Genomic DNA, 26,205 nt, shown 5'->3' with positions numbered 1-26,205 from the left:
TATTCCATAAAAAAGAGGTTTCATAAATACTGAAAATAGCAGGCGTACAAGCTTTGTCGCATCACGGCACGTTGTGAGCTTGTAGATCTACTATTTGGGCGGGGGGGTGGGGGGGGGGGGTTTGGGAACCCCTGACATACACAAAAGCTACAATATACTGTAGATGGGCCAATGTTGATGTGAACTACACTGTATCCCACTTGTTCATGAGTTGGAGGTCCATGGCTGATTGATTGTTATTAGCAGAGTTGAAGCCCCTAAACACTGCTGCAGTGGTTCTCAAACCTTTTCATGTCAAGGACCCCCAAATTGATTTTATTTGGCCGTGGACCCCCATCTGAAAAGATTTTGCCAGAAGAGAAAATGTATGTAAGAATATCAAATTTATAAAAAATGCGTGCTGTGAGCTTGTAGATCCGCAATTTTTAAATAGCCAACGTCTTGATAAAGTGGTTAATATGATTGTGATGCTAACTAATTTTGCTGGGAACCCCCTTGAACCCCCCCAAGGACCACTGGGGGTCCCCGGACCCCACTTTGAGAACCACTGCACTACAGCAGGCTGTGCACAAACACTGGATCATGACCAAAATAATAACAATAATAATTATTATAATAATCTGCAAGTGCTTTACAATTTGCATTACATTCTCTCACACATTGACACACTGATGGTGGTTGCAACCATGCAAGGCTGCTCATCATAATATGTTAGGTGTCTTACTCAAGATTACTTTGTCACAAAGCCAGGAGGATCCAGGGTTTGAATTAATTAATTTATAGGTTTTTCTTTTTTCTTAATTTTTTTTTTTCTTACATATTTTTTTTTTTTTTTACATATTTCCTTGCATCGGACATAACCATTTGTGGGCTGTTTTCTTGTCTTGGTAAGAGTTCTCTCTCTCTCTCTCTCTCTCTCTCTCTCTCTCTCTCTTCCCCACCCCTCTCTCTTTTTATGCTCTCATTCCTGCTGATCAAAAACATCAACTAAATAACCGGTCTAACGATGAACATGATGTAACATGTGTTTTTCTCCTGTATAACGTCTAATAAAATCAAATCAAATCAAATCTAACTCTTTAAGTCCACCATTGCTCTTTTTCCCTCCATTCTTTTTTCTCACGTTGTGCTCATATCCGTCTTCCCCCGGGGACCCTGCTGATCTCACTTCAAACCTCACTACCTTCCTTTTCGCACTGTTGTTTCCACAACAGAGGTGGCTGTATAGGTTGGCAAATATTAATGACTGTGTCAAAACAGGCTTGCTTGAACACTCTTGAGAGAGTTGTGTGTGTGTGTGTGTGTGTGTGTGTGTGTGTGTGTGTGTGTGTGTGTGTGTGTGTGTGTGTGTGTGTGTGTGTGTGTGTGTGTGTGTGTGTGTGTGTGTGTGTGTGTGTGTGTGTGTGTGTGTGTGTGTGTGTGTGTGTGTGTGTGGTTGTGCATGGTGTTGTGTGTGTGTGAGCGAGTGCTTGTGCGTGTTTGTGCTGTTTGTGTGGTTGTTTATGGCACTGGAGCTAGATGCTCTTTCCATTCTCCAGTTTTTTTTATTTTATTTCCAATCTGGGAACCACTCTGCTCAGAAGGTCATTAAAGCCATACTGTTGCAGTGTTTTAATTAGCCAAGCAATAGTAGTGGACCTGAATTACGGAGATAAGGCTTCGTTTCCCTTACAAACTGTCTCTGAATGTCATTGTTAGGGTGACATTCTTGAACGCGGTGCTTCCTAAACTCATTTGATTTTATCTGGCCCGCTTATACATTCATATAATAATATTAATAAGGCTGTGTTAATATACTGGCACACTTGTTTGCATGAGGCCCATTGTCTAGGCCAGTTTAGAGGCTATGGTCCAGTGAGCTGGGAGTTTATTATTAAGTGCTGCTGCCTTCACTAATGAAAATGCATGGAAGCGTGGTAAAAAAAGCAACTCTGTCTATGGTGCTGAATTCATTCTGTGGCACTGAGGCGTGATTTGGGAACTAACCGGAGCTTTGGGCAAACCCAGGAGAGCCGCTGGAATCCAAACCGCACCCCCGACCGTCTCCATTGGCTGGCTGTTCCAGAATGTCTATCTGATGGACATCCGTTGTCAACTGTTGCTGTTAACATACGATAGTCTGTTATATAGGTTAATAATTACTTCTCTGCTGACGCTGTCCAAAGAGTTTATAAATAGATGCAGACGGTAAAACTGTTGCTGTTAAAATACGATACTCTGTTATAGGTTAATATTAATCATTGCTTCTCTGCTGGCTTTATTAGTATTAGATTATCAAATAATGCATCATTGAATGGCCATGCTCTCTCTCTCTCTCCAAGCGGTCAGGACATAAAAAAAAAAAAGAAGTATAGAAAGCTCACAATATAAAAGACAGTTCTCTCACATGCCCTATTTTCCTGTACAGTTTGCAGTAAAGACTAGCTGTGACTGTCCATGGTTCTGAATTCATATTGTGACTGTCTATAGGCCATATTCACACGGCGGCCATGTTGCTATTAAGTCAATGAAGTGCCACCCCGGTTGCCACGGCAACGGGGTGGCACTTTCAATGTTAAATTCCAAAATGGCCGCCGTGTGAATATGGTCTATGCTTCTGAATTCATGTTGTGGTACTGAGACTAGCTGTGACTCTAGCCATGGTACTGAACTGCTGGAATTCACCAGTTTTAACCTGAAATTGCAGGTTAAGGGCACGGTCACACCGCACTTTCATTCTACCTATGAGGGCGGATTCTGCCAATGCATTTCAATGGGAATGGGTTAGCTGCCATTTGCGGATATCTGCAAAAAAAAAACACCGCTCCATTCCCATTGAAATGCATTGGCAGAATCCGCCCTCATCGGTAGAAAAAATCACACCCAGTGTGAAGAGAGTGGTGTCTTTGAATTAGTGTAACTGGTTGCATCCTTGTGTTGCAATCAGCTGCAGCTGTTGAGGCCATGCTCGAACGGACGGACGGACGGACGGACAGACCCACGCACACGGGCAAGTGTAGGAGTGGCTGGCACCACTCAAAATAGGTAGACCAATAATCAAAGATTTATTGGATCCATTTGAAAAGCTCTGGTAGCCGCCAGGTCCTGGCGGCTATAACCCGGCTATAACCCACAACTTACACACCCCTGGGTAGGCCACCTGGCCTGGTGGCAATATGCATTCTCTTTTTCTAGTTCAATATAAACTTGACTAATTGGTATTAGCAGTTAATTGACGGTTAATTAATTGTTAACGTCACTCACTAGAAACATTTTGGCTGTATTATTAGCGAACATCTTGTCCTTGTTGGTGTCAACACCAAGGATTTACTGAACCATCGATCATGCTTATTCCATGGACAGACAGACGCATGCACGTACAATACACACACACATAACACACACATGCATGCACACGCACGCACACGCGCGCACACTGTATAATGCTGCCCGGACGATATGACATTGGAGATAATCTTTCCTCTCCTTTAATGAATTCTATTACAATGGAGGTATTGGATAGCATCCTACTGTATTTCTAATCATGGCTTGTATCTCTCTGGGTGACTGCATGGAACAGTGGGAACTGAATGGATTCATACCCCCCTCCTGTCTGGACATTTCAGCCTACAGTGCTGCACTCTGTCCTCTCTCTCTCTCTCTCTTAATTCTTTTCATTAACCAGTTCCCTGTCTTATTTAACCCATTAAAGCCGGGGGTCCTATTTTTAGGTTTCTTTGGCTATTCAAAACTAGCAGATTTACAAGCTCATAGCGTGGCACTAGTTTTGAAAAAATGTGAAAGTGTGTGCAAATCTTTCAATATATATTCTACAAAATGTATATATATATTTTTTTAAACCTATGTTGCTATATCAGTGGTTATCAAAACCCTTTTATGTCAAGGACCCCCAAAATGATATGTATTTGGCCGCGGACCCCCATCTCAAAATATTTTGTTCCAGGGACCTCCCAGAAGCAAAGATCTACAAGCAGATCTACAAGCTCATAGCACGGCCCTCGGTGCCGCGCTATGAGCTTGTATATCTGCTCATTTTGAATAGCCAAATAAATCTAAAAATGTTTTCCTGGTCCCCATTTTTGTGTACGCGGCGTGGCTTGAGCAACACTTCCAACGGCAACGCGGCAGCAATGTAGCCTGCCACGATTGGTCGTTTTGCAGCTTTTGTTGCTGTCGCGAATAAAGTGTGAGAAAGCGCCGTGGTTCCTTGCATTGGCATAGGACCGACCACGTTGTGGAGGGACGTGGAGCCGGCAAAGAGCGTTTTTTAGAGGAAGGTTCTACTTTCTGCCGCTCTGCAGCGAGACCAAGCACCAACACAAATCAAAAGTGTGCTGTGGTCTGTATAGGTGTGGACTACTATAAGAGTACACAGGACGGTGAGGTGGATGTCTCACACGTTGTGTGGACACCCACTTAACGGTAAAAAAAAACATTTGAGTAAAAATCACTATCACCGCTGGTGTGAACTGTGAATTAAGCATTAGTGCAGCTGCAACTTGTTTTACACCCCCAGACAAGATCAAACAGTCTGATTGATTGTCAAGGTAAACTGTCGATATCAGGACCGTTGATAAGATTAGTACGAACTCCAAGAAGCAATCAGGATGCTTTTTGAATGGAGGATGCTATCTGTAGAAGTCATTCCCTTTTTAAGAGAGAGAGGGAGGGAGGGAGAGGGAGAAGGGGGTAAAGAGGACGAGGCCACAGAGAGCAGGTCACAGCGAACATTCAAAACGGGTCCCTGGCTCTGCTGATTTATTTTCACACTACTTTGTCGCTCTCCCTCCAGTTAGGTTTTGAGACCGCAGCGGCATAAATCAGGCGTCTGGTAGGAGTGATGTCATCGCTCAGAACTAATGTGCCTTGACTTACAGCAGGCCCTTATTGGTTTAGGTGATGTGAGGATCATACCAATTGATGCATCAATACTGCCGTTTCCTCTCGAGTCGGACTCCGTGACTGTGTGATTCACTGACTCCCCTGCTCTCCTGCTGTTTTGATCACTGTCCACGGTCCGATAAATAAGAAATGCCTTGAGGAAAAGTCGTCTTTTAAAAACGACCTCTGCTTTACTCGGGCGAGGTCATCAGCTGCTTTTTGCAGCCATTATCAACCTTTATTTCACCCCGAGAAACCTAACTTGTTACAATAGTATCGAGTATAATAACTGTTGCAGGCGATCGATCAGGTTTATGAACAATACAATAGACACCGAAAGACTGTTGCCTGTCTGCCTACTACACACACGCACGCACGCACACACACACACGCACGCACGCACGCACGCACGCACGCACGCACGCACGCACGCACGCACGCACGCACACGCACAGACAGTTTACACACCCACAATCACACATACAGTAGCACCCCATCCACACCTGCTACATTATTTAAACATAATTCTACACACTGGCACCTGACACTTTCTATATTAAGATTGTAAATATAAACATATGCACAGACACATGCTGTTTTCGATGCGCGACATGGCACACTACCAGGCATAAATCAGGCATCTTGATGCAGCGAGAATCATAGAGACGTCTCATCCAAATTCTCTCCGTCCCTCTGTCTCTGTGTCTATTCTCTCTCTCCTCTTTCTGTCTCTACTTCTCTTTCTGTCTCTCCGTCTCTCCGGGGAGCAAACCAAAGGATCTACTTGTTGATGATTTCCTGCAGCCTGTAATGGAGTGTCTAGACTGACTGCACTGGCTTTTGAATAATGATAGTAATCATTTGTTCACATTCATCCTTGTACATGTCCTCTTGCTTCAGCCAGGTCCACATCTCTCTCTCTCTCTCTCTCTCTCTCTCTCTCTCTCTCTCTCTCCCCCTCCCTCCCTCCCTCCCATATGGATCTCTGTCTGTTTGTATCTGTCAGATTTCCTTTTGATGTTAGTGTTTTAACAGTTAACTTATAACAACAGACACAATGAGGGTCTTGAGAAAAGGGACTATACTTTTCCGAGTGGTGTATTTGTAGTCTTGATCTGTCAGAGAATCACCTGAGCTTAGACGACGGGCGTAATTCAAAGTCTCACTCTCACAGAGAGCTTTATGTCAAAGCATTCTCCCTGTAGCTTGTGGGAAAATTAGGTTGTCCATCATACGCTCCATTCTTTAGCTAGTCTATCTATAAAACAACGCTTGTCAAAGGACTTCTATACCTGGCTGGACTTAAGTCAAGCGGTTCCTCGTCTCCTTCAGCCGGCGTGCTTGAGTTTTACAACTCAGTCATCTGATTTTTCCCCGTCAACGGGGAGTAAACCACTTTCAACCTGGTGTACCTCTTTTTGGGCCACCAAACAAACATTTTCCAAATATGTAAAATGCTGCCAGGTCAGGTAGGTTATTGTGACCTCCTGGTGGCGCTATAACAGGCCAATCTGAAAGCTTCGGTGCAGAGGTGATTAGCTGCTCACAGACAGACGTACACACGGACGTACAGACGGACGGACGTACGTACGGACGGACGGACGGACGGACAGGGTGTAAAACATAACCTCGGCCATGCCTTTCGGCCTGGCGGAGACACATATATATAAATAAAATAATGATGTGGATCTCGGACTTCATGTGGCAAGTCTGTGATTACAGATTACAGCCCGATCCGAGCCCCATTGCGGGTTACGGGGCTGCCCAACTATGGGACGAACTGCCTCCCGGGTTGCCAGATCATGTGCGCATTTCCCCCCACGGATGCGTCGACCGGGTATGGACTAGTAGGGCTTAATTGAAGGGAAAAAAAGCTTTCATACAGTATTATATGTACCCGGAATTGATAATATTGTCCATATTCACACGGAAGACAGGACGTTCGCTTTCGAGGGAGAGAGGAAAAACCCCCAAAACAAACTGAACCGGAGGTGACAGTGCAGAAACCCCACCTCACTGCCTCACCACCAGGCTCCAGATGTTGTTTCCTGACGGGCCCTATCGCCACCATCCTGTTGTCGAGGCCCCTGTCAGCATGGTGGCCAGTGATTTATGTGACCAGTTAACCCATTAACACCTGAGGCCCATTCTACAGATGCCTTCTAAATCAGTGGTTCTCAAACCTTTTCCTGTGAAGGACCCCCCAACATGATATGTATTTGGCTGCGGACCCCCATCTCAAAAATATTTTTCAAAAATAGCAGAGCTACTAATAGCAGCTCATAGCACGGCACCGAGTGCTATGAGCTTGTATATCTGCTATTTTTTAATAGCCAAAGTATAAAATAGGCTTAAAGTGGTTAAAATGATTGTGCCACTATATTAACTAATATTAACTAATTTTGCTGGGGACCCCCTGGTACCCCCCCAAGGACTCCCCCAAGGACCACTTTGAGAACCAATGTTCTAACTCTTTGGTTCTCAAACCTTTTCGCGCCAAGGACCCCCAAAATGATACATATTTGGCCGCGGACCCCCCAATCTGAAAAAGTTTTGTGCCAGGGACCCCCCCAGGAAAGATTTGTGTTAAAAAATAAAAAAAAATCAGTATTTTTCAAACACTTTAACGATTTTTTCAAAAATGTTCAAAAATAGCAGATGTACAAGCTCGCATGTGAGCTTGCATATCTGCTATTTTTGAGAACCACTGTTCTATATCCTAAGAGTTTTCTGAAAAAACTTGAAAAGGTAAGAAAATCGAAAAGTCGCTGGCAGTGGGAAAACGCAGCCAGAAATAAGTCTGGCAGTGAATGAGTTAACAGGTGAAAGAGATTGTCCCCTAGACAAGTAGACGGAGGGAGGGGCGGACAGACACGTACTGATGGCTGCTGGGGTGGGGCGGGGTGGGGGCCGTTCTGGCTGATGTCATCATTAATCCCTTCCACCATAGGACACACATGTAGTCTTGATGGGTGCGTGGCCTCCTTTCAAACGCTCTATTTCCAGTGGTGGTTCTCAACCTTTTTCTAATGTCGCGAACCCCCAATTGTGTATACTAGACCATACCCGTAGGGGGATATGAGCACCCAAAGTGTGCAGTTTGGCTTATGCGCTGAGAACAGACAGTTTATCAGGGATCGAAAGTGAGTTTGTACTCTGTAGTGTGTACACACACACACACACGCACATCCCGTCATGGAGGCACAGAACACACACAAACACCCGCGCATATACAGACCCGTCGCCAACACACACACGCGTGAGCCGTCGCGAGCGCGCACAAACACACACACACACACACACACACACACACACACACACACACACACACACACACACACACACCACGGTACATCCTCATGCTGCCAGAGCCGTGGCCCGTCGCGAACACACACACACACACACACGGGCGTCGCGCAAACACAAATAATGTACATTCTGACACATGCCTCCCCAACGTGCATGCGCACGTGCGTGTCCACGCATACACGGCCGTGGACCCAAATTGTGGTGCGATCATCTCCCCCCCACCCACACACACACACACACACACCACGGAGCCGCGACGCAGAATGGAATGTGGCTCCCTGGCGTTGCCATGTTCGCCTATTGTAAGCGGTTTAGGGGCAATATTGGTGGTAGTGTGTTTTTGGCGTTGGTTGTGAAAGTGCAGGTGGGTGTGGGGACGCGTTGTGAGCTTGTAGATCAGCTGTTTCCAAGAGGCAATGTATATGTGTGAAGGCGCTTCGTTTGGCCTTCTTTTCATAGACCTTGTTGCTTGTAGGGCTCGCTTCGTTTGGCCTTGTTTTCATAGACCTTGCTGCTTGTTTCTCGCAGCGTGATCTCCCGTTGTTTGACACATAAACGCTAATTATAAGCTGAGATTTGATGAAATTGAAAAAGGGGCTTCGCAGTTGCGTTCATATGGTAATGGTCAATGGCTGTGTGCAAAATTGCTGAGCAATTGCTCCAGCCACTGAGGAGAACCGGGCAGTGGGGTGTGGAGTTAGCTGGGGAAAGCCATAATGAAGAGGTGGGTTTTGAAAGCAGTTTTGAAGGTTTGGAGGGTCTCTGAGAGTACACCATCAATGACCCTTGGGGGTCTTTGAGAACCACAGATTTAGAGACACAAGTGTATTCATGCGTATTTGTGATTATTTGCCTTTTTTTTGTCAAATAAGATTTATTGGAGAATCATGACTACAAAATGAAAGGTAATACAAAGTAGAAATCTCCAGATGTTTTATATATATACAGAACATACAAGGAGAAAAGGAAACAAAGAGCAACAGCCGCTTTTGAGCAGCTCCAAGTCCTTGACGGATATCTGGTCCCCCCACTTAACCCATTACAACTGGGAACGCATACTGTCATTTTACATTTCTTTGGCTATTCAAAAATAGCAGATCTACAAGCTCATAGCGCGACACCGAGTGCCACGCTATGATCTTGTAGATCTGCTATTTTTGAAAAACATATAGCTAAAATCTAAAATGCGTTCCCGGATGGAATGGGTTAAAAATAACATGTGGATAATGACTGGGCTTCATAGAGAGGTGGAACGTGGCATTTTCAACCTGCATGGTGGCTTATTGATTCATTACGGGCTACAGAATGCCGCTAATGAGAAGTTCCACACAGTTTGCTTTGACTAATGAGGAAACTTGCAGCCACGCAGGTCCCTGGGTAACTTCCGTGGGTCACAGATGTACTATGTTGAGGTAGTTGCACGCTGGGTTTACCATTACATTTTTTATTTCCTTCTACACCTTCTAAATCCTGACCTAAAGTTTTCTGAAAAAAAATCCCGGCTTGAAAGGTATTACAATGTATAGGTGTAACGGGTCTAAATGTGTTAAAGCTGTAATCCGTAGGTTTCATGTCCTGGCTACAGTATCTGGGATTCAAACCCGGGTCTCGCGTGCGGGAGAGCAAAACTTTGACCGCTCTTGCAAGATGCAATCCCCGATTGGCCAGGTATGGGAGATGTTGTGCTTATATGAGCTTCAGGTATTACTACATTTGGAAGAAAGGGAGACCATCCCCAAACACTGCCAGACATGCTGCTGTAGTTCTATTGCATTAACATTCACTACCAGCTCAGTGGCCTTGTTGGTTAGTGAGTGTCCACCCTGAGAGTGGCAGGTCAGGGTTCGATCCCCCCCCCCGGCTAGGTCATACCAAAGACTATACAAATCCCTGCTTAGCACTCAGCATCGAGGGTTGGATTAGGGGTATGTCCTTGCGACATACTATCGTCATGTCCAGGGGTGTACAGTACATCAACCTGCCTCGGGCTACAGAAGTAGGATATAGGCTCCTGCCCTATGGGCCACAAGGCTCGGCAAGGCCTACTTATTAACATACTCTATACCAGTATAGAGAACTAATCTCACCAGGCAATGATTTGTAATTTCATTCACGAAATTGTAGCTTACAGCTACACAATATGCGTTTTCATTTTCTGACAGCAGTCCAATTACATGTGCTCTAACCCCCCACAGAGCACGGTTCCATGTGATCGATTACAATGATAATGCTGTCATTTTGATTATTTATAGATGTATCACATGCTTGCTGAGAAAGAAAAAAAAAACACATGTTCAACCTTTAATAAGAAGTGGACATAATTGGAATGTTTAAACGCTTGAGAATACACAGAAGCATACACAGAAAAATCCTGTGTTCATTTATTGAATTGTCACGCTTGAGAGTGTGCACATGTTTGGGACACTTACGAGTCCATTTGGTTACATTTGTACAATTTCAGAGGTAAATAAAATTGTGTGTGGGCTTTGGTACAGTAGGATCTCCACTGTGCGTTTTATTACATTTTATCCTGAAGTAGGTGGGTGATTGCAGTTTAGAGAACGTAATATAATTCGTAGTAGGTTGTAGAGTTCACCCTCACATGACTATTCCAAGTGTGTGGTTGACAAAAAACAAACTGTGGGTTGGGACAGATCACTAGTTCTCAAACTTTTTGGCTTCAGTAGCACATTTCCCTGATTTCTCAAGTAGCCCCTTTCCCCGGCTACAACATTCTGTTTTGAAAACGGCAAGAGAAAACTATAGCTATTATGCTACAGATCAATTGTAATCCAAATTTTGAAGAATATAACAATACAAAGAAGTGGAGTTGCTATTAGTGTCTCCTGATTTATTTTATACTGTGGTCAATTCGATAAGTCCCATTTTTTATTTTATGTTAAAAATAAAACAGCATAAAGGCAAATAACATTATGTGACATTATAAGGCAAAAATAAGCACTCTTTTTTTGTTTGTTTTGCTTACACAATATCTTTTCTATTAATAGCTTGTAGAACGGCTGTTTTTGCCGAATATAGCCCCCCAGAATAGGGATGCTGCAGGGGTCCCGCACTGCCTGTTGAAGACACATGCTTTAGAATAGATTCTAAAGCTCCAGATTTGTATTTGCTTCCGTAACCCTGGATGTGATATTATTAGCCCCAGTGGCCTGAAGTTCCAGTTCCATACAGTACATGAAACCCTGACAGCAGTACATGAGAACATGTACTGTACAGTGAGTGAACCTAAATAGCGCTATTAATGATGATGATGGGATTGTGCAGAGCCCCAGGGATAAAGATACTGAGCGTAATGGGCTAAAATGTGACAACCAAGCCCCCCCCCATTACCCTTTTGCTGACAAATGTACTTATTTCTTTCTCTGTACCATGCAGAGATGTCATGATTAGACTCATTAAAATGTACTGCAGTGGGGTAATTGCGGTGGTATCTCTGTGTGGCACATTGTGTGCTCACTAATCCTGTTTGAGTTGCCTATAGGCTAAGCGTACAGTATGTACAATATAGGCCTACTTTAAACCAGATGCAACTACTGTATACATAAAGTTATGAATTGGCTTTTGACTTACTACATATATAATATTAGGTAACCTAAAATAAATCATTGGTTTTAATTTCACTCCGAAGAGTCTACAATGTGAGAGAGACGGCAAACACACAGAGAGAGAGAGAGAGAGAGAGAGAGAGAGGGAGATGTAGCTAATGGTCCGGCTGGCCAGGAATCGAACCGGAGACTCGCCTCAGACATTAGAGCCCATGTGGTACGCGCCCTAACCACTCAGCCATCAGGTCGGCCCGCAGAATGTATTTGAATGAATGAAACATTATTTTAACCAGTCTGTATGGTAGAATATGTTAATACAACATAACTAGTACATCTGCAATTTAGACCCTGGTGTCAGGTAGGACACCACCTACTGGTTGACAAGTGCAATGTCTCCCCTTGTTCTTTGGTCAACCGAAGATTTTTGTACAGGATCTCCTCTCTGTTCAGTAAGAATACATTGAGGACTCTAGCAGGAGCACTCATCCAATGTCACTTCGACTACGACATGCACCTCATGGTACCATAACACCACAAAGGCCTTAAAAACAAGGCTCCAGACATCCCAAAACAAAGTGGTAAGGCTACTGCTTGGCCTCACATCTACAACTCATTTCACGAATGGCTCAGGGTAGAGGAAGAGGACAGAGTACAGCAACTTGCAATGGGCCTGGTCTACAAGCTACGCTACACCACAAAGTCACCCATGTACCTGTCAAAACTACTTCACAAACGTCAATGACGTCCACAATCACGACACCAGAGGGAGCTCCACTAATCACGTTTAAACCAGATTTGACTCTAACAAGGGATTCAATTCATGCTATGCCACAAAAATGTGGAATGCCCTACCAACTGTTATGAAAAATGTGAATCGTTACTCTCCTTCAAAACCGCTCTAAAAGAGCATTTACAGGTGGCTGCAATTCGGAAATGGCCCCTGTAAAAGTCAAAGCCTACACCCCACCCCACATCCCCCCACCCCCCTCATACGGTATGGACCCTGTTCGCGGGGTAGGAAATAAACCTTTCATATTGCATGCAGCTTAAACGCTAAGGATACTGTATGACTGTGTACCTCATGTACTACGTAGTGGGTAGATTATTAGAGTTGCGGCCCAGCAATTTCCCCTTGGAGTAACAGATAGTGTTTGTGCTGACGTCAGTGGCTCCATGCTGGCGTCACGGTTTGGTTTCGAGTGGCGTTTGTTTGTGTGTGGGCTGAAAAACAGCAAACCCCTGTGACTGGGCTGGATGCACTGTAGCTGCTGTGATAAATAACACTGCTACTGTACCCCCGTCTGCCCAGCTTTTCTGCAATCCCCAGATTGCATTAGAGATATGACTGCATTGACTGAAGAAAACACGGGGTGGCTTCTGAATCCAAGCACCCTTACCTGACTGCTGCAACATTTTGCCTTTCCGAGCAGATGTATTTTAAAGACTGTGTCCATCATTATTTCAATATGTACCAAAATAAAACAGCATAGCAGTATTAAATAACGGACGGTTGCGCTAGTCAAGTTCCTGATGTGATTTTGTTTAAAACCTTTCAGATCAGCAACTTGACACACTTTAACATTAAATATAACAGTAGAATTTATTTTTCCATTTCACTCACTTACCTCTGCTGGACCCCTGGTGGTCCCCGAATCTGACGTTGGATACTGCACAGTATGTGGTAGCTGCCAGGGAGTTGCTAGGGGGGTTGTAGGCGGTTGCCAGAGTGTACTACCTGAGAATAAACATGGAAAATGCAACCAAAAACATACGCTTTACTAATGTTTATCTAAGTTAAATTAAGGCCAGGCAAGTTTATTTGTATAGCACATTTCAACAACAAGGCAGTTCAAAGTGCTTCACATAAAACATTAAGCATTGAGACATTAAGACACTGGGCATTAAGAGTGCAAAAGAAATACATTATAAAAGGACATTTCAATACAAAAAAGAGTTGAAATAAAACAGGAAAATAAGATAACCAAATTACAGTGCAGAAGACATGAGTAAAAAAAAGAAGTAAACCTTAGTAAAAGGCAGCTGCAAAGAGAAAAGTCTTCAGCTTTGATGTAAAAGAACTGAGGGTAGTAGCAGACATGCAGTTTTCTGTCAGTTTGTTCCAGATATGTGGAGCATAAAAACTGAACGCTGCTTCTCCACATTAAGGTTCCGATTCTGGGTTAAAGGAAATGACTTTATTTCTATCGTTTACTTACCCAGTGATGTCTTTCAGTCAGAAAAGAAGAAAAACTTGAGATTTGATTTATCAACAGCAAAACAATATCAAAAGTCTCTTTATTAACTCCAAAATACTGCTCATAGTATGGCTTCTGTCATTTTGTATAAGACTCCTGTAAAAACAACTTCTTCTTCTTGATGAAAATAAACTTTTTAACACTTCCCTCTCAAACCATGACATGCACGAGTGAAGAACGCACATGGGCGTGCCCGTATGGTTCAACCGGAGCTTATGCACACGAGCGCCCAGGCGCGTGTGTCTTTGTGCATGAGCCGGTTTAGCTTCCGGGTGTTTTAAAAGTTTATTTTCTTCTTCTTTGATGATATTTTGGAAGGTTTCTCAGCGGACTTCAGTAGAACAGAATTTAAATGATAATATGTTTAGTTTTGGACTTTATGGACAGATTTTTTATATCGTTTTGCTGTTGTTCATTTGAGTCTTCATTTTTGGATTCTGGATTCACCGTTAAGGAATGTTTTACAAACTTAAACTCTGCCTGAGTCAAAGGCAACACCGGGCAGGTAAATGATAAATAAAACAGTAATTTCTTGGGTGAACTATTCCTTTAACACTTTTAGATTTTGCAGTGTACAGTGGCACCAATAAGCTCCAATCATTTGATAATCCAAACCACCACAAGTTATTCTATTATTGGTTCCACATGATTACCTATGGCACTGTTTGTGTTTGACCGTTTTGCCATCATGTTTCAGATGGCATCAGCGTAACGGGCCTGCCCATCTCCAGTCCACTGCGCCAGGTCCTCAAGTCCCGGGGAGTTGGCAGCAGCGAGTCCAGCAAGGGAGAGTACAACCACATCAAGGTAAGACACACTGCTGTGTTTTTAAATGTTTGAAATCTTTCTGAGAAATTTCTGAACTTTTTGGTATTTTCCGCCTATAATGATGTGCCCTAATGCTTTCAGCGCTAGGTTGAAAGTGGTTAATTAATTTGTTTCCTGTCGCTTGTGTGTTGAGAGAGAATGATTTTCACAGAAATACAGTCTCTCCCTGCCTTCATTTGATACTCTAGGTTTACTGTATAATGAACGCCTCAGGTTAGGTTAATTACCTTTACTCTGTGTGTGTATGCGCGTGCACATGCGCACGCGCACGCGCGTGCAAGAGCTAAACCACAGCATTATTTAACACCAAACTGCAGCTTTTTCCCCCCACAAGTCTGAGACAACGAACAACGATTTAATGCAGCGCGTGTCTCCCTTGTGCTCCCTTCCTCACCTCCTGCCTCTGAGCTCAGAATGTAGAGTTTAGAGCGATAACACAGGAAAAAGAAAGAAATGAAATGATAGATCATCTGACAGAAGGTGTGGGAACATTGTGATAGAAACAGTCGGAGTAGAAATATCCCGGTGTGAGGTCAAAGTGATGGACAAGGGAACAGGCCGCTCCGAGTCGACTTGTAATGGGCTTTGAATAAAAGTAAGGGAAAATAAGTTGCAGAAAAGTCATCTTCCTTTCCAATCTCTCCATCGATTTCCCCTTTTATGACCCGCGGTAGATGATCCTCGCTTGATGCTCGGTCTCACTTACAATTTCGCATTTGTCTGTCCAGTGCTGGTGTATAATACAGTATGTCTACTCTGAGGCACTGTTTTCTGAACCTGTGGTCCACGGGCCACTAATGGTCCATGCTATGATGACAGGTGGTCCAAGGGAAAATGTCTCAAAATGTTGAAAATATATATATTTTACCTTTCTTGAACGCATCAAAAATATGTTTAAATAATACCAGGGGGTCCCCAGCAAAATGAGTTAATACAGCGTCACAATCATTTTAACCACTTAAAAAAAAAAGAATACTTTGGCCTATTAACACATTGTTTGCCAAAACCGGGAATCTCCGGTTTTGCTAATACACTCGTTGAGTGCCATAACCGGGAATCTCTGTGAGGAGATTTTTTTAATTTATTTTTCCACGTGGGGTGCTCAGTGCTCTAACACAACTTTGGAATGATTCACGGAGCTTGAAAAAGGAGAGGACCTCCCGTCCGCTCCTTTTATAACTCCTTGAGAAAAAGCTTCATATTTATTTTTTAACGTGGTGGAAACGAGCCGTTTTCGATGGGCGATCACTCTGCAATGGCGGATCGCGTTAGAAATATTATTGTTCCAGGCGTAAACAGCACAGCATAAACGTTAAGAACGCTGGCACTAGATTTGCCCTATTTAAAAAAACCTCTGGCACCAAATGTGTTAAAAAAATGCAGATATACAAGCTTGTATAGTGATGAGGTTGTAGATCTCCTATTTTTTTTGGAAAAATCTTGAAAATGTGTGAACATTTTTAACACAAATTTTCTCTTCTGGGGGTCCTTGGCACAAAAAAATGTTTGAGAACCACTGGTCCATGCAGAGAGCTAAAAAAAAAGAAGGTTGGGGTTCACTGGGTTCTACCTGCTGTGACCAGAGGAGCGGAGTTCCTCCCCGCCGTGACTCATCTGCAGTGGCAGCTGAAGGCGCAGCATGCAGGCCACCGAGCTGCTGCACAGCCCACACATTCAATCACCATGCAGGCCCCGCTATTAGCAACATAAGCAACGTGCTGTAGGGGCGTGGCAGTGGTGGTAAAAGTACTCAAATGCTTTACTTAAGTAAAAGTATCAATACTGCAATGTAGAAGTACTCCGTCACAAGTAATAGTCCGGAATTAAAAATGTACTTGAGTGAAAGTACAAAAGTATTGGTATCAAAATGTACTTAAAGTACCAAAAGTGAAAGTAGTCATTATCAGAATGCCCCATTTCAAGTTTTCTAAATGTAAAAAAATCTCAATCAATCAATTTCTACAAGCTCACAATGCGTCACATCGCAAATGATTTTGTGGGGTCCCCAGATGATTTGGTTAATGTGCTTCATTGTTTTCTCACTCGACTAACCAACATACAGTATAAGTGTATACAGGGGTATCTGCACATTTATAAAGTTAAGACCATTTTAACCCATTCAATCCGGGAAAGCATCTACAAATGTCTTCTAAATCAGTTTTTTGAAACACTTCTGTTGCTATAATATCAGTGGTTCTCAAACTGTTTCTTGGCAAGGACCCCCATCTCAAAGTATTTAGTTCCAGGGACCCCCAGAAGCAAAGATTTGCAAAAATGTTCATGATCTACAAGCTCATAGCGCAGCACTCTGTGCTTGTATATCTGCTATTTTTCAAGTATAAAATAATGGTTAAAGTGATTAAAATGTAAAATGACAGATGCTTTCCTGGTCTTTATAGGTTAATATTAAATTGGCCAAATTGTCAAATATTACATTAGAAAGAGGCAAGAAAATAAAAATTAAAAAAAAAAAGATTTATCTGTGGAACCGAGTCAAACAAAATGTAATGCCTTAACTCTTACAATTTCACGTGCTTGTCAGGGTGGGGGGGTCAACAGTTCACATATGTTTATTTTGGGGGGGTCGTGAACGTTTTTGTAAATTTTCAAGTGGGCCCTTATCCAGAAAAAGGTTGACAACCAACTGACGTAGTGTACTTGAGCGCTCAAAAAGCCAGTCCAGTCATACAGTACCAGCGCTAACTGCTAAGTGCTACTGTAACTGCGACGCTAAACCTCCCTGGCACCTGAACACCCATTTACGAGTTGACGCACAGCGGTCAGAGTGACAGCTGGGTCAACTAGACGGGGTGACAGGGTAAAAAGGGTGCTGACACAGACCCCGGCAAAGGTGACAAGCCTCCCTAATCACCTCTCGAGTTTTAAAAGCACACCTCCTCCAGTCTGGCCCTGACCAGCTGCCCACATCAGCATTCTCCTCCACGGTTTGCCAAGAGTCCTCTCACCTTTCCGTACTATTAATCCATTAAGGCCGGGAACGCATCTGTGTCATTTTAAGATTTATTTGGCGATTCAAAAATAGCAGATATACAAGCTCATAGCACGGCACTGAGTGCCGTACTATGAGCTTGTAGATCTGCTATTTTTTTTTAATCTTGAAAATGTTTGCAAATATTTGAATACATATTTTTTTAAAGCGAACATTTGTAAAATATTTTGTTCCAGGGACCTCCAGAAGCAAAGATTTGAGTTCCAAATGTTCGCTTTAAAATATATATATTCAAAGATCTGCACGAATGTTCAAGATTTTTCTAAAAATGGCACATCTACAAGCTCGTAGTGCGGCACTTGGTGGCGCGCTATGAGCTTGTACATCTGCTATTTTTGAACTGCCAAAGCATAAAATAATGGTTATAGCGCAATTCTAAAATGACACAGATAGCGTTCCCGGATTGAATGGGTTAATATACCTCCCCTCTGGACTCGCTGCGAAAAGATATCCAGGCTTCCTATACAGCCCCGATGCAGACGCCGGCAGGCCATTTTAATAAGCGGGTTGAGCTTGTTAAAAGGAGAGTTTGACTGGCAGCTCCGAGTTACACAGCAGATTATGCTGCTGGTGAGACCCGGGCTGGAGGTAATCTTAGTGCACACCAATTACATATGGATTCCTGTAACGCAGGAGCTCCGCTACACCGCTGGTTTTTTTTTCACCATCCGCACTCTGGTTACTTTCAATTTGTGGTTTTCCGACTAGCAGAATGAATACAATTATGCGGACGAGGGTGTCGATGCATTTATTTTTTAACGTGCTTTAACAAAGCAACTGGTCTGTGTGTAGTCTAGCTTGTTGCATGCGGTTCGGGTTGTAAATTGATATATATATATTTTCCCTTCCTTAGGAGAATGACTCACCTTATGTCCTCGGTGCTGTATGCATTGATGGTGCTCACATCTCAGTCTCCACTTCTACAAGTTATTGTTTTGATAACCGGGGTAATTCAGCGGTCATACCACAGGCCTGATTTCTAGCTGCAGTGGTGGCAGATACTGTGTATTACAGTCATATATGTGTCCTGCCTATATATTTACCAGGATTCATTGTTTCAGCTTAAGGCTGCAGCTTAAGGCCTTGCAGAAGTTCAGCAAGGTTAACAATACCTCATTGTGGAACAAAAGAACCAAACTCATTGTCTTGCCGAAGTTCGTTTTGGCACTTCTTGTACCTAGTCACCACAGAGACACCATTGCAAACATCATGTGTAAATTGGTCAGAAACTCGAGATGCTTGTCATTAGTTTCCTCTGGAAATGAACCATGGACAGTTTTGAAGAAATGTTGGCTGAGGAGCAGTGAAGTACTGTACTTACAAATGTTGAGGTATTTTTTACTTTACTTTAGTATTTCCAATTTATTTTCTATATTTTTACTTCTACTCCACTACATCTCAGAGGCAAATATTGTACTTTTACTCCTCTACAATTGTTTGAAAACTTTAGTTACAAGTTACTTTGAAGATTTTGAATATTATCACAAAACATACATTAACCACTTCAGCCCTACAGTACTGTATATACATTTCGGCCATTTGAAAATAGCCGATCTACAAGCTATACAATTTATACATTTGAAAACTTGTGAAATGGGACATTCTGCATAATGATACCAATACTTTTGTACGTTTACTCAAGTACATTTTGAATTCCAGACTTTTACTTGCAACGGAGTATTTCTACATTGCAGTATTGATACTTTTACTTAGGTAAAACATTTGAATACTTTTTCCACCACTGCTGAGGAGGTTAGGAGGTATACAAACCTCTCTAATCCCTCCCTGAGCGACTACAAACAACCAGATGGCAATTAATTCATGGAGAGAGATCGCACACACTTTGCCCACCGTGTCTGTTCGCCACAAATGGCGCAATCTCAGAGACAAATAGTAGATCAAAGTGCGTCGGAGGCTCATGAAAACAAACATGATGGGATCCAGGTGGCTAAACCGCCGTTCCAACACTGTGTACTAGCATACAGCAGGGGTCTTCAACAGGGGGTCCGGGACATCTCGGGAGTCCTCAGAGTTACTACAGGGGGGGGCCGCCAAATCTTTGTGTGATATGGATTTTTTATTTTTTTACCGCCTCCATCCCAGAATGTCTATTCAATTTCTAATGGGAACATTAGCCGAAAATAGCAGATCTACAAGCTCACAACGCCTCGCGCTGCGAGGCGTTGTGCGCTTGTAGATCGGCTATTTTCGGCAAAGAGGTTTGGTGTAGAGGGAAAAAATCACACCCAGTGTGAAGAGAGTGGTGCCTTTGAATTAGTGTAACTGGTTGCATCCTTGTGTTGCAATCAGCTGCAGCTGTTGAGGCCGTGCTCAAACGGACGGACGGACGGACGGACGGACGGACGGACCCACACACACGGTCAAGTGTAGGAGTGGCTGGCACCACTCAAATATAGCCGATCAAGTACATAGCCAACGGTCAAGTTTATTAAGTATTGAGGGTTTCACTGGTTAAATGTCTGAAACACTGGGTATGGGGACCCCCCAGGAGCTCCTTGAGGGGTTTCCAGGGGGATCCCCTGATAAAAGATTGATAGTTAGGAACCAAATGGAACCTTACGGGTCTGTGTTCTGTATAGTGCGTACCAAACTGGGGTTTCTTGAAATCAAAAAAAGTTTGACAACCGCTGCCATTCATGTAGAAGACCCTCACCCTGTGAGAATGTTGCTTGTGGAACAGCCCTAATTTCGTAGATTAGCGATAGGAAACTGTGATGTTAGGCCTGGACTCACCTAGTGAACTGTTCTATTTCCTGTAATTACAGTTTTTCCCTCATCTGTGGCTCTGCATGTGTTATCCTGTTTATTGGATATGCATACTGTCCCAGAAATACCAGCATGTTGTGGCTCCTCTTCGTGTGTATGGGGGACGGGCAAATGTCCTCACATGTGTAGTGGAATTTGAGAAATAGACATTGGGAGGGCAATTTTCTTCAAATGCAGGCACTTACACCTTGGAAGACATTCAGGTTAGGATTAGATATTTGGTGGTTAGGTTTAGGGGCTGGGGTTAGAGTTATGCCTGATTTATAATTTTTTTGGCTTTCGGGTTGGGGATTAAAAACGACAAATTTGGCGTCCCAAGATGTTGATGTCCTCACAAGTATAGTAATACAATGTGAGTGTGTGTGTGTGTGTGTGAGAGAAAGAGAGATCGACATTGAGTTAATTATAACAGATTAACTGCTAATTGATATTATTGGGGGACATGCTACAGCAGATGCCAGAACCATTATTGTTGACCATGGAACTTAAAAGTGTTTGTTTCTAAATTGACCTTTAAAAAGGAACGTTAATTTCATGATAATTGGACTTGTTTGTTTCTATGTAACTTTGCTGGCAGGCATAGCATGTGTGTGGAGGCTCGGGGGGGGTGGGGGGGGGGCTATAAGGATAAATAAAGCACAATAACCCATTAAGACCTGAGGCCCGATTCTACAAATGCCTTCTAAGTCAGTAGTTCTCAACTTTTTTGTGCCAGGGACCCCCCAGAAGAGAAGATTTTTGTAAAACACACTTTCAAGATTTTTCACTCTTCACTCTTTCACTCTTTCCCCCCCAAAATAATAGTTGATGTACAAGCTCGCAGCTGTGAGCTTGTATATCTTCTATTTTTGCGAACCACTGTCCTTAACCACTTGTTCTAAATCCTAAGAGTTTTATATATGTAAGTCTAAAGTCTAGAAAGACACAGATGCTTTCCTGGTTTCAATGGGATAAATCATAATTAATTTGTACCCGTCTGAGATGGGCTCCTCATACGTTGCCTTGCTGACTCTTCTTATCCCCTCTCTCAAATCACACGCTTGTACATGACGTGTGAGCTGTCGAGGACGACGGATTCGTCAAAAGGTGTTATTTTTTAATGACTATATTTATTTGCACATTTTCAATGGCTTATCTTGGGAAGAATGAACGTGCTCTCTGGCGCCCCCTCTCTCTCTGCGTTAGTGTCGACACTGCCTACCCCACCAACACATTGCTTCTTCGTGTGTGCTGTAGGGGGTGCTATAGAGGGTCGGCGACCCCTTAGTTCTGGCGCTGGCTGGGGGGCTGGGAGCTCCACATGCACGCGCGAGCACGCACCGTCAGCTGCGGTCTTAACACCTTAAAGTTTAAACAATAGCCTCTCATGGTTCGCGCCGTCAGCGGCGAGCCGTTCTCAATAGCGTCTACCTGGCTGCTTTGTATAACATTAGGCTACTCGAAAAAAGCCATGGACTTGAATTGAATGTGTACATTCCTCTCACAATGAGAGACAACAGTCTCTGCACTGCTGAGTGTGAAGGGGATCGCTTAGAAGAGGACCCAGTTCTCTGAGACAAGACAAAGACAAGTTGTCTGATTATTTTAAGTACTTATGTGTGGGTGAGTCTATGTAAAGGGCTTTTATATAAAACTAAAAGGAAAATAAAATAATTAATTAATTGAAACAAAAATAAAAACAACAAATTAACAATGCAACTAAATAATACGATATAATTACATTAAAAATCACATGTTGAATACAGTATTTCAACTAGCACTGAGCTGATTGGCTATGTGCACATGCGTGCACGTGACGTCAGAAAATATAGCCCCCCTAGTTCAAAAATCCACAGCTCATCACTGTGTGTGTGTGTGTGTGTGTGTGTGTGTGTGTGTGTGTGTGTGTGTGTGTGTGTGTGTGTGTGTGTGTGTGTGTGTGTGTGTGTGTGTGTGTGTGTGTGTGTGTGTGTGTGTGTGTGTGGCACCTGTGTTTGTGTGATAATTGTCTAACACATTTTACTGTAGTTTGAAGAGAATTCAGACTCTCCCAAAACCACCTTCTAAATCAGTGGAGCACGAAGTATGGGTCAGGACCCAAACTAGGGTCTTGGGATCTATTGGTCATGGTAATGTTGACAGCGACATTAGAGTGACATGTCATGAATTGTCTTTTACATAAATGTTCATTTTTAAACATACTGCATTAGGCGTTAGTGTTGCATACAGATTGCTATCTGTCATGTTTACTGCCAGCAACACATATCAGTGCTGCAGTACTGTGTTACACACATTTATTTATGTACTTTTAATAGCAGGCTTGGGTGTGCCTCGAAAAAATAACTACATTTATTTCGCTTTTAATTATTAAAAACATGGCTGTTGTCAGCCCACCAGTCAAGCAAATAATTGTGATTTAATTATGATTAATTATGATGAATAAAATGCTACATTGGGTCAATATTTCTAGGTCATTGCTGAATATGTTTTTGCATGCCTGTTCTCAGACAGTGGTACCAACTCTGGTCTACAGGAGTCCTTTTGTGGAAAAGGGCCTACTGGAACATCTCAAAAGCCCAAGAACATCTCAAAAGCCCACCCGCCTGACCACTTAACACGTGTTAAGTGGTCAGGTGGGTGGACCGCGTGCATTTTCAGAGCATGTTATGATCAATCAATCGATTGTGTTCCAGTTGGATCAATGGAACTAACATAGTATATTTTAAGTTCTTATTTATTGGTATCACTACGAAAACATTTTTTTCAAGGTAAAACATTAAAATACATGCCATTTTTATTTGGGGGGGGGGGCACTTGCAATACCCTCACAACCCACCAGTGGGCCCCGGCCCACATGTTGAGAAACACCGGTCTACATACAGTTCTACTGGTTTTCCATCCTGCCTTGGCATAAATCGATTATATTCGTAGCGATAAGCATATATCTTTTTATATTTTGTATATACAGGTAGCAACAAATTGATACGATAAACATTTGAATCTAATCGATTAGTTAAATTTAGCTGTTACACCGCTAATTAATTGCATTCACTTGGTAACTACTTGGAGTTGTTGCTGTTGAATCAGTCACCACTAGTTAGTCCTGCTATGATGGAAAGGCTCAGTACCCTGGGTGCTGATGAGGACTGGAGTTGGGAAGCAATGCTCTAAGGATTTGGGTGAGGGTGGAATTGAACGACAGGCAGGAGGTAGGGGAGAGAAAAAAGATAATCCCACGTTTTCGATTGCAAACGACTTCAACTGTACAGGGGGCGAGCGGCGTGCACTGCAAGCCGTTCGTTTAGCTCCCGCATGCACCTATCTTCCCTAGACAGATGGCATCGGGAGGCAGTTCAAGGGAAGAGATGTGATATTGAAAGAGCAAGTCGCCGGCTCAGACGTAGCCCACACATTATCTTCAAATCCCCAAATGTCTCGGGAGTTGTGGGAAAAAAAAAGGCATGAGCCAAGTGCTATTTTTACTTAGAACTGCTTGTGATGCCGCACCGTTTGCAATGCGGAGGTCGCTGTTTGAATATAAACACGGTGATGTCTGCAGGCTCTGGATAGACCGTCTCAGAGAAGTGGAAGGTTTTGGCACAGATGCTTGCAGGGTCACACTGGTGCCGGCTGATCTGCACCTATTGACCGTCTCGTTCACACGACCTGAATGCTTGATAATAAAATACAGATTTGTAGACATTTTGTAACAGGAACCAAGCCATGGAGTTGCCAAAGAAGTTAAGTCTGTCAATAGACATTTTTCTTTATATTTCAAACCCCTTCCCCTCCCTCTCAGAGATCACTGGTTCTCAACATGGGATCTGGGTCCCTATTTAGCTGGATCCCCAGCTTAAATGATTGATACTTAGGAACCAAATGGACACTTAGGGGCCTGTAACTCAGAGAGTGTACAAATGGAACCGAATGGACCCCATAACCCTTACGGATCTGTTTGGTTCAGATTTGTACACTCTTGGAGTTAAATGAACACTGAAGATTTTAAAGTGTACAGTGGGGTTCGAGAGAAATAAATTATATCAAATGGGGGTCCGTGCCCTAATGCATATCAAACTGGGGGTCCTTGAAATGAAAAAAGGCTGAGAATCACCGTCTTGAGGGGACCCTGCTGCCTGCTTTGGACAGACGGAAGACATGTAAACATGACTCTTAATCATGTTATTTCAGTAGAGAGGGATTTAATCCAGGCCAAACACGCCACTCTGCTCACATTATACACTCACAGAGCCACTGAAGCTACTCCCACCAATTGATTCATCATCCGTTCTTCCTCTTCGGCACAAAATCCTATGTAAGCAATTTCTTAATGATAAAAGGCATCTCTCTGTGGCCCTATGCAGAGAGAGAGAGAGAGAGAGAGAGAGCCAAGCCTGCAGTCACAGCAGGCAAGCTGCCATTGAGAGAGAGAAAGAGAGAGAGAGAGAACAAGGGGCAGAACAGAGCATCTTCGGGGCTAATCAAATCCAGTGGAGACATAGGCGGCAGAGCTCGCCCGCCCTGCCTGCTATTTTTAGCTCCACGTCTCAGCCGACGTGAGCTCAGCTCCACTCGCACATTCAGATCGCAGCCCCCGATAGAGATATTTATAACTGCCGCTGTGGCCAACCCGGGAGTGTGAAACTCCTCCTGAACGAATGGATGGTTTTCCATTCTCTGGGGTTGGGAAAGAAATGCAAGTTTTGTGTACCCCGCCCGCCCACCCCTCCACTCGCTTTTCTTGTTTAACATTAGTATTATTACTATTATAATTCTTCTACCAATTCAGTTGTTATGCCATAGTTCCCCTTGTCACTGCTAATTCGGAAGGGCACCGACAGCCACGTCTCCTCCGATACGCGTGCCATCAAGGCTGCTTCTTTTCACCTGACAGTGAAGGAGTTTCGTCGGGAGGATGTAATGCATTCCTAGGAACACGGTTTTCCTCTCAGTTCAGTTCCCTGTTGAACAGGCCGTGCTGACCAACCTGTAGGAGTCACTAGCGCAGCGACAGAGCTTGTCCTCCCCCGGGGCGCCTTGCTTCCCTTCCACCATCACGATCAGTTGTGACTAGGCCTGTCACCATTATTGCATAATCGTCTAATTGCAGTTATTTGAGATAATCGCAATTATTTTTGCATAATCGTCATAATCGTTTCCATGTTGAAACATTTTCACACATTTTCAAATGTAAAAAATAGCAAAAATAGCAGATCTACAAGCTTCCAACCCGTCACTTTGTGACGCGTTGTAAGCTTGTACATCAGCTATTTCTGCTATTTTTACACGTATAACATTATTAGATATGTCAATGATTTCTTTGTACGTTTAAGTTATTTGTCATTATCTGTCCTGTGCAATTTTTGATCACGAAGCCTAAAAGGAAAGAGATTTTTTTTTCAATTCATATGTTCCAATATTCAATGCCAAACACACAATTAAATCGTTAATCGCAATTATTTGAGTGACAATTAATTGTCAACTTAAATTTGTAATCGTGACAGCCCTAGTTGTGACGGTCGGAATGGCCAACCCAAGTCTTTTGGGTTTTTTTTCGCGCAGTGGCGGATTCAAACCCCACGTCTCCGTGGTT

The 26,205-nt window shown here is 43.2% G+C and overlaps 1 protein-coding gene across 1 annotated transcript in view; it reads left to right on the top strand.

Moving 5' to 3' along the window:
* trappc9 (trafficking protein particle complex subunit 9) overlaps positions 1 to 26,205 on the top strand; it is a 339,982-nt gene that overhangs the window by 106,476 nt on the left and 207,301 nt on the right. The window contains exon 18 of the mRNA XM_080441558.1: positions 14,709 to 14,818. Within this exon, the coding sequence (XP_080297684.1) occupies positions 14,709 to 14,818 (110 nt within the window). The remainder of the gene's footprint in view (positions 1 to 14,708; positions 14,819 to 26,205) is intronic.

The sequence above is a fragment of the Gymnoscopelus braueri genome (genome assembly GCF_963280865.1).
Source record: "Gymnoscopelus braueri genome assembly, chromosome: 11".
Taxonomy (NCBI): Eukaryota; Metazoa; Chordata; class Actinopteri; order Myctophiformes; family Myctophidae; genus Gymnoscopelus; species Gymnoscopelus braueri.
Note: the sequence above shows the minus strand (reverse complement) of the source record. Positions and strands in the feature narration are given on the sequence as shown.